The sequence below is a fragment of the Falco naumanni genome, chromosome 7 (assembly GCF_017639655.2).
Source record: "Falco naumanni isolate bFalNau1 chromosome 7, bFalNau1.pat, whole genome shotgun sequence".
NCBI classification, from domain to species: Eukaryota; Metazoa; Chordata; class Aves; order Falconiformes; family Falconidae; genus Falco; species Falco naumanni.
Window position 1 is genome coordinate 34,133,364 of NC_054060.1, and position 16,142 is coordinate 34,149,505.

The window sequence follows — 16,142 nt, forward strand, 5'->3', positions numbered from 1 at the left end:
AAATTCCATGTTTGCTTTTAATCAGACACGGAACAGCGTGAATATCTGATGAGTCGTGGCATGATTCTGGTGGGAAGGGACATCGGGCAGCTCCCAGCCTGCACTCTGAGCAGGGCCAGCTCCAAGGTCAGCTCAGGCTGCTCAGGGCTTTATCCAGCCAGCCTTCAAAACCTCCAAGGACGGAGACTGCACCACTCTTTGGGCAACCCACCCCAGCACTTGACTGTCCTCATGGTGAAAAATGTTTCTTTGTTGCTGGTCTGAACCTCTCACTTAAACTCCTGCCACCACCCAGTTTGCAGCAATAGGAGCTGGTGTTTGTGTTAGGACACAGTCTCCACCACCAGCAGGAAGCTTTCCTCTTTAAACCCAAGCTGTAATTTCCCCCTGCTTCACACAGAGGATGCCAGCTCCAGCCTAAATACCACTGGGAGACAGTGAGTAACAGAGTAAGGCACAGCAGGTACCCGCCACCTACCCAGCCTCCCCCCAGCAGCCAACCCTGAACCACTGAAATAGCTCATCCTCCCTAGGACACCTCTTCTAGCTCAGAGAAACGAGTCATTCCGCAGAGCACGACATTAAACGCTTACAGCAGACACATGCTCCAGCTCCTCCCACAACTAAAGCCTAACGTGAGTGTCTCCTCGCCAGGGCCACTGTCCTGTTCACGCTGCTCCCCGCAGCAGCAGCAGCTTTTTCCTCTGCCCCATCCAGCAGAACTCTGGGGGATGCACACGGGGCTGCAGCAGAGAAGTTATCTGGTTTAAAGATAGGGAAGCGATAGGGAGATGTGTATTATGCCACCATTAATGCCAAGCACAACAATTCCAGTGATTGATGGCAGAGCTTGATGCAGGAGTTCTTAGGGTTAAGTGCTACAAGAACTCCCCCCCTAATCACCACAAGAACATGAATCTGCGAGAGCAGGTAAGATCTTGCACAGACAACAGAAGTAGGACCTGAAATGAAACCCAAAGGCGTGCCGGCTGACTTCTGAGCACGGCCCTTCCCTGCTGAGTGTCATGAGAAAGTTGGAAAGAGGACAGAAACACAGGCATTGCTATTTTATCTCCCAATCTCTCATTCAGCAGGGAGGGTACCCTTTGGAAAGTGATATTACAGAGCTGAAGCGTACATATATATATACACTGACTATCCCTTTTTACTTATCTAGGTGTAACTTAACTTTACCCTAAGTTACGATCAGCCGCACAGGGAATACAAAGTCGCCATTCTTCTGCCTTCACCGTCGTTAAATGGGTCAACTCGGCCGGGAGATCACGGAGTACTTGCTCCCAACAGCGTGCTGCCTCGGTGCACACAGCTTCCAGCGCTGCATCTCCCACACACCTGATTCTGCAGGCGATATGATCAAAAAAACTTCACCCTGCCATTAGCAGCTTAACAAGCGTGTGTATGCACGTGCATTTCTAGATCAGTTAACTCAAATCCCCCCGAATTGTGAGAGCAGAGGGAAAAGTTATGGGTGATCCTCCCACTGCAACTACCTTGGAAATGGATTTGGGAAATCCGGGCTGATATAAAGCAAAGCGCAAGCGTCGTGTCTATATAGCCATCGGCCCTCTTCCCAGCGGCACCTTTAGAACCACAACCTCTGCCTGTGCACGAGCGTGCACGGACCCAGGGGTGGGTGACGCCTGGGGAGCAGCCGGCCAGCGAGCGCGGAGTTCCCCGCTCTCAGCCTCACAGATACCTGCCCCCGCCCACAGAGCGTGTCCCGACACAAGGCCGCTCCAGATCTTTCTCCAGATGTCCTGGGGTAAGCACCCCACCTCGTGTCATGCAGTGACAGTTAACCTGGCACCATGCCCTAGCTGATTAGAAGCTTCTGTTAAAGTTGCAACTTGCATTTCTTGATTTGCCAGATGACATTTAACACACCAATCCATTACGTGCCCAGTAAGTAACGGCTGTTTGAAGTATATGGAACTGCATTCTGGGAATTGCAATTTGTGCTTAACTCCATAAACAGGAAAGACACCATTAAGGAAAAATATTTATGGTAAGTTTTGTCCTTACTTAGATACCTAAGGGCTCTTACTACACACAGGCTCAGGACTATCAACATCTCACCCTCTGGACAGCGCAGAGAGGCTGGAAACAGGCTGGCCAGTGAATCCATGCCTCCACACACAAGGGGGCCTGAACTTGCTTGGAGAGAATTGAGCCGTCTGCCTTCACAACAGCAGTCCAGAACTAACATACCCTACATCATGGATCTACCTCTGCACATCCTCCCCGCTCTGCAAGACCCCTGGAACAGTTTTTCAAAACTACTCCCATAAGAATTATGTTGGTAAGTATCACTAAGTATCACTTGTTGGATTCCGCTCCCCCCCCCCCCTCCCCCCCCCCCAAAAAAAAAAAAAAATAAAATTCAAATACATTTTTTGGGTCTGCAGGGCAGTCCACAGCTAACATAATAGGACCAGCACACCCATGTCTTCATCTCTACCAATGCAAAACAGTTGCAAGAGACAATTCATTTGAGAAATCCAGAGGAGAAGACAACCCCCCAGCCAAACAGGTAAGATAAAGCACTGGCCAGACATTGTATCGTTTCTTCTATTAACAGATGTAAGGATTCCATTTGGTGTGCAGTCTAAGAGGAGCTTGCTTTCTAAGCCTTGAAGTGGATAAATATTTTTGTTTCCACTTGTTACTGCTCACTGCTGCCATTTTTACCTTCCTGGAAGGCTGAAGGTGTGAGCAAAGGCAGCAGCACTGGCCAGCTCAGTGTGAACCATACTGCAGGCCACTATATACAAAGAATGTAAACATCGTGATGAGCGATGCCCAAACTTTGTAGTTCACGCAACTGCCAAGCCCTGGAGTTTCTCAGTTATCCACCCTGCCCCATCAAACTCCTGACAAGCGTATGAAAACATTGGTTTGTGGGTCACTTACCACATCCACGAGTCAACCTAGCACAGGAATTGTCCAGAGCCAGGAAAAACGCACACCACACTCTTCACAGGTAAAAAAAATTAAGCCCCATTCCTCCTCTAGAACAAGCAAGATCACATTACTTTTTTTCCTCTTAACAGGGCATTTATGTGAACAGGCAATACCCGAGGCTGATATGCTACAATATCGCAATGGTCGCATCCACATTTAATATGCCTTATGCACAAGCTGCAAAAATTCACAAAAGGAAGAGGAAAAACACAGAAGTCAAGTAATTCTGATTTTATATTCAGTCTTTGCAAATCAAGGATGTCCTATTTTTACTATTCATTCAAGGCAAAAGTCTACACAAGCATGCCAAAAGCAGTAATTGAAAAACAGTGAACACCACAGTCTTGAAAATACGTTTAATGTCTAATCTTATACAAAAGTGACAGCATTTTCAAAAAAATATCAAATCCTGTATTTATAGCTTCTCACTATCATACAGCAATATTTGTTTCATCTAAAGAAAATACAGCAGCAGGTGATAATCTATACTTTAAAGATGTGATTGCTTATATTTCATATTGTAAACAAATGCAGTATGTCAATCTCAAAGCACAAGTCAAAACGAACTTCTCAGCAATTTAACTCAAACGATGCATAGAAATGTACAAATTCCATTGCAAAAGCTTCAGGCCAGAAGTTGCTCACACTTGACATAACATGTGATAAAGTTACTACACGGTATATAGTGACAACTTGAGTTTTTACACGATAGATTAACAGGTATACCCTTTTCACTGCTATGCAAAGAACTTTGCTCACAAAAACAAAGGGGTTATGAAACAGGTTTTATGATCTCAAGAAATACGAATATACATTGAAAAACATCCCATATATACTGAATTTTAGCCTAAATGTTCCAGTAATAAATCCTGCCTATTTCAGGAAGAACCTAGAAGTCTAGTTACTTTTACAAATCCCCTTGCCAAAAATCATTACTTGCTACACTTGCTTTATCCTTTCCTACCTCTTCCCATTCCCTGCAAAGACATACGGCCAGTGCAATTTCAAACTGGAGTGCTGCTACTGCACGATCCGTTCATTTGGAATAAATGTTTTTTCATTACATTGATTTATCATCTAAGGCTGCAGGTATCAAAAAAAGCACTTGAGCAAATGTAGTCAATGTTCTCTTATGTTAATTTTTAATTAGTCTTGCCAAGATCTAAGCCAAGTCTGTTTGGGGGGCAGCTGGGGCTTATTTAAGGTTAGTAAAGACTCACTTTTTGTTCCTATTTCTAGGGTTACAGATGCCAGGTTTTAAGCTGAAACGTTAAGTATTTTTCTTCAGCTTCAGTACTGTCTCCCTAAAACAAAAAAATACACATACTTCTGCTATTAGCTTTTGTGACGTTAGAGTAAAACAGGCACAGCTAAGATGACTGCCGCCTTCTGCAAAAATATTGCAGGACTTTGCCATAAAGGCTAGGACTACTAACACGCATCACCACCAGGTCACCCCATTTGTTTTTAAGATAGTCCATTACATGCATGCAGGAAGCCACGATAAGGTACTGGAAGAGAATTAACTCGCTTTCACAGTTCCATGATACAAAGACTCCCTAACAAACTACCATGTTAAGCAAAATTTGTTCTTAATTCTACTTACAGCGGCTAAGTTAGGATATCCCCAGCTGGGGATGAAACAAACTGTCCATGGTCAAAGCCTAGGCTATGAAGTACCACAAAGAGTGCCAGAACTTCTCACAGACACATGGCTGTGTGTCTCAATAACACTAAACTAGCATTGCAGCAAATCCCTTGCATGCTCTTTGCACAGATATGGCAAGAATATGAAAACTTACTGTAGTGTCCCTTCAGAGGGGGGAGGAGGGGGGACAGCTACACAGCAGTGCACAGGCTTTTAAACATTCAATTACTCCCAAATTACACTTACTCAGTGAGGTATGCAGACACACAGCTGAGAGCAGAGGACTCTTCCCCATTATGATACTCAGCAGAGCCCCAATGAGACCTCCTCGTTCTCAACTGTGGCAATAAGGATCTTTGTAGCCGATGGAACTAAACACCATGCCAGAAACTGCCGGGAAGGGAATTATGAGGTTGGGTTTTTTGATCTTTTAAGCTCAAGTTCAGTTTCCAGGGACTCTGAAAAAGTCTGCCGAGTTCACGCAACCCGGCAGCAAAGTCAAATATTAAATGACTAGAACCCAGGTTAGAAATAGGGAAGTACCTTACCTAAGTGGGAATCAGTTTCTCTTTACATAGACCAAGCCAAACTTCCAACCACCACAGAATGAGAACTGGCAAAATGATGTCCTCATTTGCATGCATAAAACTCACATTTGTCGATTCAAAGTTAACTGCACATTCAGGTTATTAAATTTGCACATAAATGCCTGTTTGTGAACACGAACAGTGTGCTGACAAGTCAGACCAAGTATTTCAAATGCGCATCTTCTCTTCCGTAGTCCCAGACTGAGCAATTGTTTTAAATATATACAAAATGCTGAGAAAACCTTCAAGTTCTCATGCTCTGTCTCTTTAGTTTGAATTACTGTAGCATGTTCAAAAATTACATTTCTTGAATAAAACCTTGAAACACTTTTTATTGACATTTTAGAATAACCTGAAAACAGACAAAATATGACTATCCATCCATTCAGTGACCAGTACAAGTCTGGCAACAAGACTTAAAGCATCCATGGAAACTTAAGAATTAACTTTTTTTTTTTTTAAGTCCTTGGGCCAGATTCTTTATAATCCTTACTTGGCAACTCCCGTCTTTTCAAGGAATACTTGCCAACATAAGAACTACAGATGTTAGTTTTATATATGTTCTTCGTAATTCACTTTGAAACCAAATGATTATGCCAGCATATGAGCAAGGTAAATTTACGCAAACTGCTCCTTCATACCTCAAATGCACATACAGAAGGCAAGTATTCTTCATAGCCCCAAACATTACTGAAACAAAAACTGTAAAAATCTCTGTAAGTAGTGGATGAAGGTGGAAAACTACAGTATTTTGTTGCCCAGAATGTATTCAACGGTAAGGCTGCAAGAGACAATAATTCATGGTCAATACAGGCTTTTCACAAAGCAGTTAATTCACAATTACAGAAGTTCTTAATTAAAACCAAATTAATCTTTATAATTTATTATTCCCTCCCTATGTGCCTTAGAAGCAATCTCGCTAGATTACAGAGAACAGAGTATTTTCTCTTTCAGAAATTACTACAAGGCTTCCCCTCCTGCCCCGCCCCCCCCTTTCTTTTTGGCCTTTTAGAAAAGGCTTTCTACAGAGTGGAAGACCACTGTAATGTGATGCTTAGACACACTCCAACTTGATATAATTTAACATTCTAGTATGTTTAGTTAAGCATTTAAGAAGTTGGCTATCATTCCACCCACTACAGGAATAAACCAGATGTGCTGAAATCCCTTACCTGCACTAATAGGTCTTATGCTACTCAATTTCCACACTTAAAAGTATTACATTTTAGAGTAATTTGAGACCAAAATTAATACTCACATGGGGACCACCAGGCATTGATGGAGCACCAGCAGGACCAGATGGCACTTGAAAAGGATTAGGGGGCGTAGGATAGAGTCCTGGAGCTGGATATGATCCTGTGGGTGGAGGGAATGGACCCGGCGGTGAAGGTCCCCATGTTCCAGGTGGGACCGTACCCCATGGTACTGTCGGTGCAGCCCCTGGAGTCTGGGTAGGAGCGGAATATGGCCCTGGGGGTGGATATGGCATGCTAGGTGCAGGATACTGCCCTCCCATTGTTGGTCCCCATGCTCCAGAGGGCATGGATCCCCATGGCCCAACCGGAGCAGGAGGTGCAGCTGGCTCTGTTGGACCACCATAAGGTCTTGGAAGCTCTGGAAAGGGCATATTTGGTGGAGGATACTGCCCTGGTGGGACAGGACCTGGCACAGTTGGGGGTGGATATGGACCACCAGGAGGAGGGCAAGAGGGTCCAGTAGGAGGAGGAGGAAATGGAGCAGGCGGTCCAGGGGGCATTGAAGGATACATTCCTGTTGGTGGAGGTCCAAATGGCACACTGGAAGCAGACGTATTTGGTGGCAGTCCGGTTGGCGCCATAGGGGGAGCGCTTGGGTTGTTCCAAGGATTCGAAGCTGGCCAGCCCTGCGGTGGCTGACCAGGCTGTTGACCAGGTTTTGTACTGCTCACTTTGGAGGTTTTAGCAGGTGACTGATCTGGTAAAGCATCTGCCAACTAAAAGATAAAGCATCAGTGAGAATGTAAAATGTTTACTGGACTTACTAGTTGCAGACATCCACCCACTACGAGTATATGTTTCAGTTGCCAAAATGGGAGGAGAAGAGCTCTTTGTCGCTGCACAGACACGATTACATTAATTTTTGTGCAGCTTCTATCATTAAGGTAGAAGAGGCATTCTGACATGCTGCAGTTAGAAAACCAAAGATAAAAGGCAAGCGACCACACAAAGCAATAAGCAAGTTCAGTGCAAATCTGAAAAGATTTTCATAGATTTCCATTACAGCTATTCTGACCCTATTAAAGCACAACTCCTTTGCTAATAGCACAGCAGGAGAGACCACAAGGCACCTAGCAGCTTTGTATGTTTAACCAAGACTGCTATATCTGCCCAAAAGGAAAACACCACAACTGCAGTAGTGGAGAATTAGCCTCTCACACTGTAAGCTCCCCTTCATCTTGAAAAAGGTTGTCAACTTTTAGAATGAAGTACCAGAACTGGCTGACCTTCAGGAAAGAAAAACTGTGACTTACCGAAAATTCATCAGTTCCAGACATTTTGCTGAAAAGTAAGGCAAAATAAAGTGAAAATTGTTGAAAATAATAAAAGTATTTCAAGCAAGAGTTCATGAGACACTCTACATTTGTCTCATTTAAACCACAGTAAGTACTGAACTGGCAGTGCCTCTTCACAGTGGCTTGTTTTAATGACTCTGGCCCACACAGGTACGTGCCACCCATATACTTTCCTCTTGATAAAATTCTCATGAAAATGAAAGTCTTCAGCCTCTACCCATCTCAGACAGGACCAACACATAACATAAATGGGTCACATTACACTAAAAAAGTATTTCAAGTTTTCATACTGAGTAGGCAGCCTACCCAGACAGTGACGCCTGTAAAGCAGTCACACTTTTCTAAACTGGGACTCAGAAAAGGTACAGCAGGCTGCTTGCAGGTGAAGTTAATGCATCAAAAGCAAAACATGATTAAATCCCCATGCAGACCTTATTGTCAGAAATAAAAGAACTATACTTGGCTGATGCTTTAGCCTCCAATTACTTCCGAACATACTAACGGTAGCGGATGCTCTTACTTACGTTCACTGACTCCAGCTAGCTAGCCTTAACTGAACGTAGACATTGCAAAGGTGTCATTAACGTGTACCTAACTTCTAACCTTTCAACCCTTACAAGAAACATCAACTATAGGGACCAGTGAGTCACGCTATCTTTTTATGAAGGCAACTACAGCACTTAGAGCTTTCCAGAGCTTCACCACAATGAATGTTGACTGGCTTTGTCAGCCATACAAAAGGGCAGCTGAAGTTATAGTCAGTTTGATTAACTGACAACAAATACTGACTAGAGGCGAAGAACTGTTAACAGACAACCACAAGCAGGTGAAATAGGTGCACATGTCCCAGTGCAGCCAGAAGGTTTTAAGGAAGAGTGTGGGAGAAGGAGAAGAACATAAGAGGAGGAAAAATACTAAATATAAGTCAAGAGTACAAATACTACTGTCAAGCTGACCCCTATGAAAAACAATCCTTGTTTTTTCTTGTTGAAGGTGAAGACCTCACTTTTAACACAGAGATCGGTCTCAAGGACAGAGGTTTGTATAGATAGCCTATGACAAACAAGTGTATAAGCTTCATTAGGTTATAAATTACATAATGCAAATAATGCACATGTAAACTAGAGTAATAAACTTGTACAGTTTCAGGGAAGACTACCTACACCGTTTCCTAATCTTAGGACAGTACTGATTCAGAACAAGGGGCCATTTAGCTCAGCATCCCATCTTATCTTCAACAATGACCAGTAGGGAATAACAAGAACTGATACTTCAACAGTTCCAAGCTCAGAGTCTTCCAAAATTGTAGGCAATTTCTATGGAATAATAAACCTCAAATAATTTCTTTTCCACAAACACATCCAGTTGTACCACTCATACCTACAACATCCATTAGCAAGGAACTCCGCAGGGCTGCTATCTGTTATATAAAAAAGCACCTTCTTTCTGTTCTAACCTGAGATCTTACTAGTTTCAGTTGTTGCCCCTTCATTCTTGCAGCTGAGGAAATCAGTAAGTCTATTCTTATCCACACTGTCCATGATGATTATTATTCTACAGATTTTTACCATTTTCTTTCAGCTGTTCCTTCTCCAAGCTGAGCTCTATCTTATTTCATTGACCTTTGTGCAGCAGCTATTCCATACCTTTGATTACTCTCACTGCCTCTCTGAGGCTTTTCCAATTCTTTTATACCTTTTGAGATGAACGACAAGAAGAACCACGCAGAATTCAAGGTGCGGGATAATCACTGATTTATACAGTTCCATAATTATGTTCTGGTTCGTCTTCTATTTCCTTCCTAATACTTCTTTATGTTTCATCTGCTTTTTGATTACTATCGAACTGACACTTTTGTAGCAATATCTCACTCCTCAGTGTTAAGGGTCAGCCCATCATTTTATATATGAAATTATATGCACCACCACTATACATTTATCTACTCTGAATTACATCAGATTTATCAACATTGAATTGTACCTGTCATTTATTACCTAATCCTTACTTTCCTGAATGGCTTCATATCAACAAGACACCACTCATCTCATTTCCCAAGTTATGTATGACCACACTGAGCAGCCTAGACCCCTGTGGAAACACAGTGAACTTCCACGTGACACTTCATAATTTAAGTAAACCTTTTAAGAAATACGTATCTACAAAGGTAGCATCCTGGTGGAAATCACTGCCTAACTGTATGAATCTGAAGGTTAGTTAAAGCTTCAACATTAGCTTACAACAGCAGTAGTTCCTTCAAGTAAGTACAAATACCTAAGTCAGATGGGGTACACTGATCAAATTGGAATCATAGATTGGTTTGGTTTGGGGGGGGACCTTGAAGACCATCTAGTTCCAACCCCCTGCCACGGGCAGGGACACCTCCCACCAGCCCGGGTTGCTCCCAGCCCCATCCAGCCTGGCCCTGAGCACTCCCAGGGATGGGGCATCCACAGCTGCTCTGGGCAGCCTGTGCCAGCGCCTCGCCGCCCTCACAGTAAAGAACTGCTTCCTACTGTCTAACCTAAATCTGCCTTCTTTTAGTTTAAAAATATTTCCCCTTGTCCTGCACTCCAGGCCCCTGTAAAAAGCCCCTCCCCAGCTTCCCTGTCGGCCCCTTTGGGTACTGGCAGGTGCTGTCAGGTCTCCCCGCAGCCTTCTCTTCTCCAGGCTGAACAGCCCCAACTCCCTCAGCCTGTCTCCACAGCAGAGGGGCTCCAGCCCTCTGAGCATCTCCGTGGCCTCCTCTGGACTCGCTCCAGCAGGGCCATGTCCCCCTGATGCTGGGGGCCCCAGACTGGACACAGAGCTGCAGGAGGGGTCTCACCAGAGCAGAGCAGAGGGGCAGAATCCCCTCCCTCGACCCGCTGGCCACGCCGCTGGTGATGCAGCGCAGGGTACGGTTGGCTTTCCGGGCTGGGCCATGCTGAGCTCCTCGTCCACCAACACCCCCGATCCTCCTCAGGGCTGCTCTCGATCCGTTCTCTGCCCAGCCCATTATTTGTGCTCAATGATCAATGACTACTTGTTTAAAGTTGAGAAACCAACTGATCTACTTCTGGAAGGTAGTTTTTGCTCCCATTATTAACAGCTCAGCTGTTCAAGAGACATCTACCAAAAAAAGTTCAATTTCTCATCAATAGATACCTCTTACATTAAAATTCATTATTTTTTGCAATGAACCATACTCAATAATAATCACAAGTTGGTATGTGCTTTTTAGTGGCATTGTACTTCAATTTACCTATACAGACACAGAAACTAATATAATCCACAAAATATAGGTAATCAATCATTAATATAGAGACAAGAACAAAAATAACTTTTTACAGAGGTATGCATGTAAATGTATTCATAAGAAAAAAGAAGAAAAAAAAAAAAACACAAACCCAGGTTAACAAAAAGTAACACCAGAACAGGCCACAAGAATCATCCTTTTTTTGGGCAGATGGAGAGATGGGATAAGACCAACTGAAAAACAGATCTACAAGAGATTGAAAAAAGCCCACAGAAGAAGTTAGAACATATGCTGCAAGGGACAGAAGGAAGAAAAGAACAGACCTACAGGCGAATGCAGAAGAAAATCCCATGATCTGTCAGAAAAGTGACAGGGAGTAGTAAATTCAAGTCAAAGCTGTGAATGAATACAGTTGAAACAGGCCTGCTTACAAAATATCAACAAATAACCCCAATATTTGTCAGCAGATTTCTGTGTCATGAAAATTAAGGAGACAATTCTGCTGCGCGACTTATTAAAAAAAAAAGTGTAGTTAAGCATAGCTTATAGTGAGATTTAGTGGCTTTTTTGCTTTGGCAAGCAGACAAGAGCAACATTTGTTGGCAACATTTGGCATTACTGAGCCAATGCCAAGCATGTCAAGGATCCTCTCGCAGACAGGATGGCCTACTTCAGGGACGTTTTTTAAGCACACATTTCATCTGGGTACTGCCACCTTCAATTAGTAAATAGGAAACTGAAAATTACCATTAGACATATTCAGAAAATATATGAACTAATTTGTACTTAAATCCAAAATCTACAACACTAGTATAAAGAATTTCAATCAAAACCTTACAGAAATATCAATTATATTTGTAAGAATATTGCCGAAGGCATTCAGATGCTTGCAAACTGGACTTGAGAGACACTGTCAGACAGAAGACCTCCAAGTAACTCCATTTTCACGTACCTACTCATCATGCATGGGCTCAAGATTTTAGAAAAATGTACTGAATGGCTCTTGACTAGAGTTTTAGTGTCAGTACAGTTAACAAATCGACTCCCATCTTCTCTTCAAGCTTTCCTAGAAGCATCGATACAAGCAGAGAAAAGCTGATTCATGTCACAGACGTCTGTTTTGCCACATCTAAACTTTACTTCAAATTATTCTTTCCTGGAGCTGAGGGAAGTAAGAGTGAGTGGAAGGAGAAGGCTTCAGGAATTTAAGTAATCTGGCAGGGAGTAGAAAGACTACAGAACTGGCAGCACTCAAACCGAAGTCCTGCTCACATCCACTGTGCCCTAAGATAAGATTTCCTTTGTTTTCTGAAGGCCACCGCCCCTGGTAACATCCCCTGCTTTCCAGAAGTGCAGAGCCTGCCAGCTCCCAACCACTGGTCAGAGCACCATTTCCCAGCCACCTCTGAGAACGCATATGGCCAGAAGTGTCAAACTGAAGCCAGGGATAGACAGAGATCACCGATGTCTGCAAAAAAGGCATCCAGGAGCAGAAACTCTCTAATCCTTTATCCTGAAGAGTGATGAAAGGGCATGAAGGACTTCCATTGCACCTACCCAGAAAGCACACACAGCAAAATCTTCAAACCACAGTCCAGGCTCTCCTGGACACATGAGCTGCTCCCAAAAATTAACAGCAGGTAGGTGAGACAAGCAAGCATGCCAAGCTCCACGCCACAGGCTGGAGAAAGGTTGGGAAGCACCCCTCCAACACAGCACCGGCTGGCTAGTTCTACCAACAGGGTTCAAGACCAACTGGTGATTTTCAGAGAGGTCTGTGAAAGCCCTGGAAAGTTTCTGGAAGTGTGGTGTTACGTGTGGCATACTAAAGCTGTCCTACTAAACAGCTTCCACAGTAAGACAGCTCCACAGTGTTTAAGCTCTAAACTCTCCCTGATCACATCCAGCCCAACTGAAAGGGATGGATGTAGTAGTACTTTTTCTCATACTCTTGCCTTTCCTGACTTTTATCCATCATCAGTCCTTAGGGACCCTCATTAGAAAGAGCTGTCCAAATCACTTTCTTTTAATAAAGCTCTCCAAAACTAAGCATCAACTGCTTTCATTTTTTTTAGTTGTATGACATTTTCCAAACACTTGATGTGCCAGATTTAGTTCCCGTCTCCAAGATCATTTTTCAAACACAGAAAAAATGCTTTTTAGATGCAACAGGCTCTGCTGCATTTCCACTGGGTGGCATGGCTCTATCAGCAAAGAGGTTCTTTTGTCACTGTAACATGACTAATACCTACCAGCATAACCTCATCTACAAGATTTCTGCCCACATAAGTATAACTACCCAACATAGCTATACAGATAAAATGGAAGAGAGACCAAATCTTAGACAGCTTCTAAATGTTTCCTAAAATATGCAAATTCCTGCAGCTTCTACCTTCAGGCATTAAACATCAACATTTTATAGCTGGCCTTTCCCTATCTTTAATGCCTTCTCAGCAGCCACACTGATGCGCCTGCGTACCACACAATCATTTAATTTGACCTGTATGTTTATTCACTGGGAGAATAAAGACAATTGGTAAACAGACAGAAGGAGGGGAAAAAATAAAAAAATAAACGGTTATATCATTAGTAGCTAGATGAGATTTGGTGATCTTTTTGCCCCTTCCCATGTCTGTTTTGACTAACAAAAAGGACAGTAGTCAGCTTTTTAGTTTTCACCTTTTCAGGACAGATTTAATTATGACCAGACAACTAAAATGTTGCATTTGCTATAACTTATCAACTACCAGAAAAAAAAATAAATCTTCAAAATAGAAGTCTTATCAGTTTCCAAGACCTGTAAAATACAAAGCCATAAAAGACTGTAATCTGTTCCAGTTTTCCACCCGTGACAGGCCGTTCAGTTTCACAGCTGCCTCCCTACCAAGACCAGACCTAATCACTTCAGATGGTCACCACATCACAAGCAGATGGTTCTAAACCCAGCAGACATATATCACTTCTGAGGTGGATTGTTCATGTGCCAGCTGTGATACAGAATCAGCGGAGAACAGTGAGTCTCCACTACGCAAGATTATTCCTGTCCGCACCATCCTACCCCATGAATCTTGCAAAAGATTATTAGTCCAGCAGCTCAGAACAATTAAAACATAACTTCCATAGTTGCCTCTAAACTTTGTTTAGCACTACAGACCCCATGCTCATCACGTTATCCAGCTTCCAATTATCAATTCTTACGAAGTCTTCCTGAACTAGCTATAAAAACTATTTAAAGAATACCTGTGTTCTCCTCCTATCAAAGCTATATACTCAGGAATTATCAGCTTAATTACTTTTGTTTTGGATGAAATAAACATACTGACCCCAAGAGTAAGTGACTATCTCCTATCTTCACTGGAGGGTTTTTGGTGCATGTGTGCCCCCCACCAATAAAACCACCAAAACTGCATGTCATATTCCAGTTCTAGCATCAATGTGACAACGTCACAAAGCTTTTTGCTTCTGAACAGAGGCTCTTTTCCAGGATACAGTAATAACTGCTTTTCAGGCTCCAAACCCACTGCATGGATATGGCTGGCATCTTTCACATGCTGATCTGGCACTGTTAAAACATACTTGAATGAACTCAAGTTTCAAGAATATCAAAAGAGGTTTCTAGGCCTGGCTTGATATTTACCTCAAATTTTTGCATCAGCCACTGGTCTCCATAGGTCTAGGAGAGGGTAGTTTCAAGGTGTATCAGTGTTTTTTTTTAAAAAAAAGCCTTTGGTTTTACATCCACTGACAATAAGGTTGAACAGCATCAGAGCAACACTGTCTTGTATGGAATCTACCTAGAAACAAGTTCCCTCTCAGAGATAAAAACCTGTCAGATATCTCTCCAAGCAATGCGCCCTTTAATACCACACAGTGCTAGCTTTCCCTGTAAGTAGCTACCTTAAGTATATTAACATTTGATAAAATGAATCAACTTCTCATAAACTATGAAAAATCGACTTGCCTGAGACCTTCTTTAACGAAGAACCTTTGAGTTAAACAGTCATTTATGTGCGATCCGCGTTCATTTTTAGTCATTTACGGATGACGACCATCTAGCATCAATAAAGCCAACATAACATTTTGCCCAGTCAAGACACAGTAGCTACCACTGTTACAGCGTAAACCAGATCTTCTACAAAGGAACCTCCTTTGCTCTGCAGCATCAGCGAAGCCAGCCCCACGGCACGGAGAGCGGCGGTAACCACTAGGCCGCCACCGGCCCCGCGAAGCGATTGGCCCTCCCCAGGCGGCGGGTCTCCGGGCGGGGAAGGCTACCTGCTGGGAGGCCTGCCACCCCCCGGTACCACCCCTCCGCAGCTCGCCGGGGCCGGGAGAAGAGGCGGCACCTCCCCACCCGCTTCTCCCGAGGCTCTGAAGGGGGAAGAGCCAGCTGAGGCCCGGCAGTCCCCGGGGGACGGCCCCGCCGCCGAGGTGGGGGATGGAACCCCCTCCCCTTCCTCCCCACACAGCGGCCCGGCCCTCCCTCCCGCTGGCTAAGGGGCCGGGCGGGCAGCAGCCCGCCGTTGCGCGGCGGCGGGTACCTGGGCGGGAGGAGCGCGGCGCGGCGCAGGCCAGGAGCGAGGCAGCAGGCGGCGGCCCGCAGCACCACCGCCACCCCGACGCCCAGGCGGAAGCGGAACTACGTCACAGGCTCCACCTCCCCGCCGTCCGGAAGCTCCCGGGCTTGGCCCCACCCCCGAGGAGCGCCCGCGCCCTCCCCGCCCGACCCGCTGCGGGCCACGTGACACACACCCCCTACCCCCCCCAGCCGCCGCCGCGCGGCCTCGCGGTCACGTGGAGCTTTCCCGCCCCCGCGCGCCGGGGGTTGGCAGCGGCGCTGACAGGATCCGCCCGGCGCCGGCCACAGCCCGGGCCCCCGCAGGGACAGGCGGCCCCTCCCCGGCCCGGCACCGGCCTCGGGGCACCGGGCGGCGGGGCCACTTGGCAACAGGCATCCCGCCGCCCACCGAAAGGTGTCTGCAGCGGCGGGAGGGTGACCTCGAGCCCTTTGCTGGCTTGGCTGGCCGCTTTCCCCTCAGCTAGCACAAAATCCCACCAAGGTTTATGTAAAGTTACCCAAAACGTACAGTTTTAGCATTTTAGACCTAAGGGATGGGCAGCACACCAGATAACTTGGCG

At 44.8% G+C, this 16,142-nt stretch overlaps 1 protein-coding gene across 1 annotated transcript; it reads right to left on the minus strand.

The window, feature by feature from the left end:
* Positions 1–3,323: 3,323 nt before the first annotated feature.
* On the minus strand, positions 3,324–15,655 carry MAPK1IP1L (mitogen-activated protein kinase 1 interacting protein 1 like). Its single transcript, XM_040601475.1, has 4 exons — positions 15,545–15,655; positions 7,727–7,754; positions 6,476–7,189; positions 3,324–5,998 (listed from the first exon to the last, which is right to left on the minus strand). Exons 2-4 carry the CDS (start codon positions 7,748–7,750, stop codon positions 5,987–5,989), a joined length of 750 nt encoding a protein of 249 aa, XP_040457409.1. The 5' UTR covers positions 7,751–7,754; positions 15,545–15,655; the 3' UTR covers positions 3,324–5,986.
* Between the last annotated feature and the right edge of the window lie 487 nt (positions 15,656–16,142).

What these genes read in the sequence shown, in the direction of transcription:
- MAPK1IP1L (XM_040601475.1), bottom strand. Translation starts at nt 7,750, where the DNA reads ATGTCTGGAACTGATGAATTTTCG. An exon ending in CTGGAACTGATGAATTTTCG is followed by an intron (nt 7,190 to 7,726) that starts GTAAGTCACAGT and finishes TTTATCTTTTAG; the next exon opens with TTGGCAGATGCTTTACCAGA.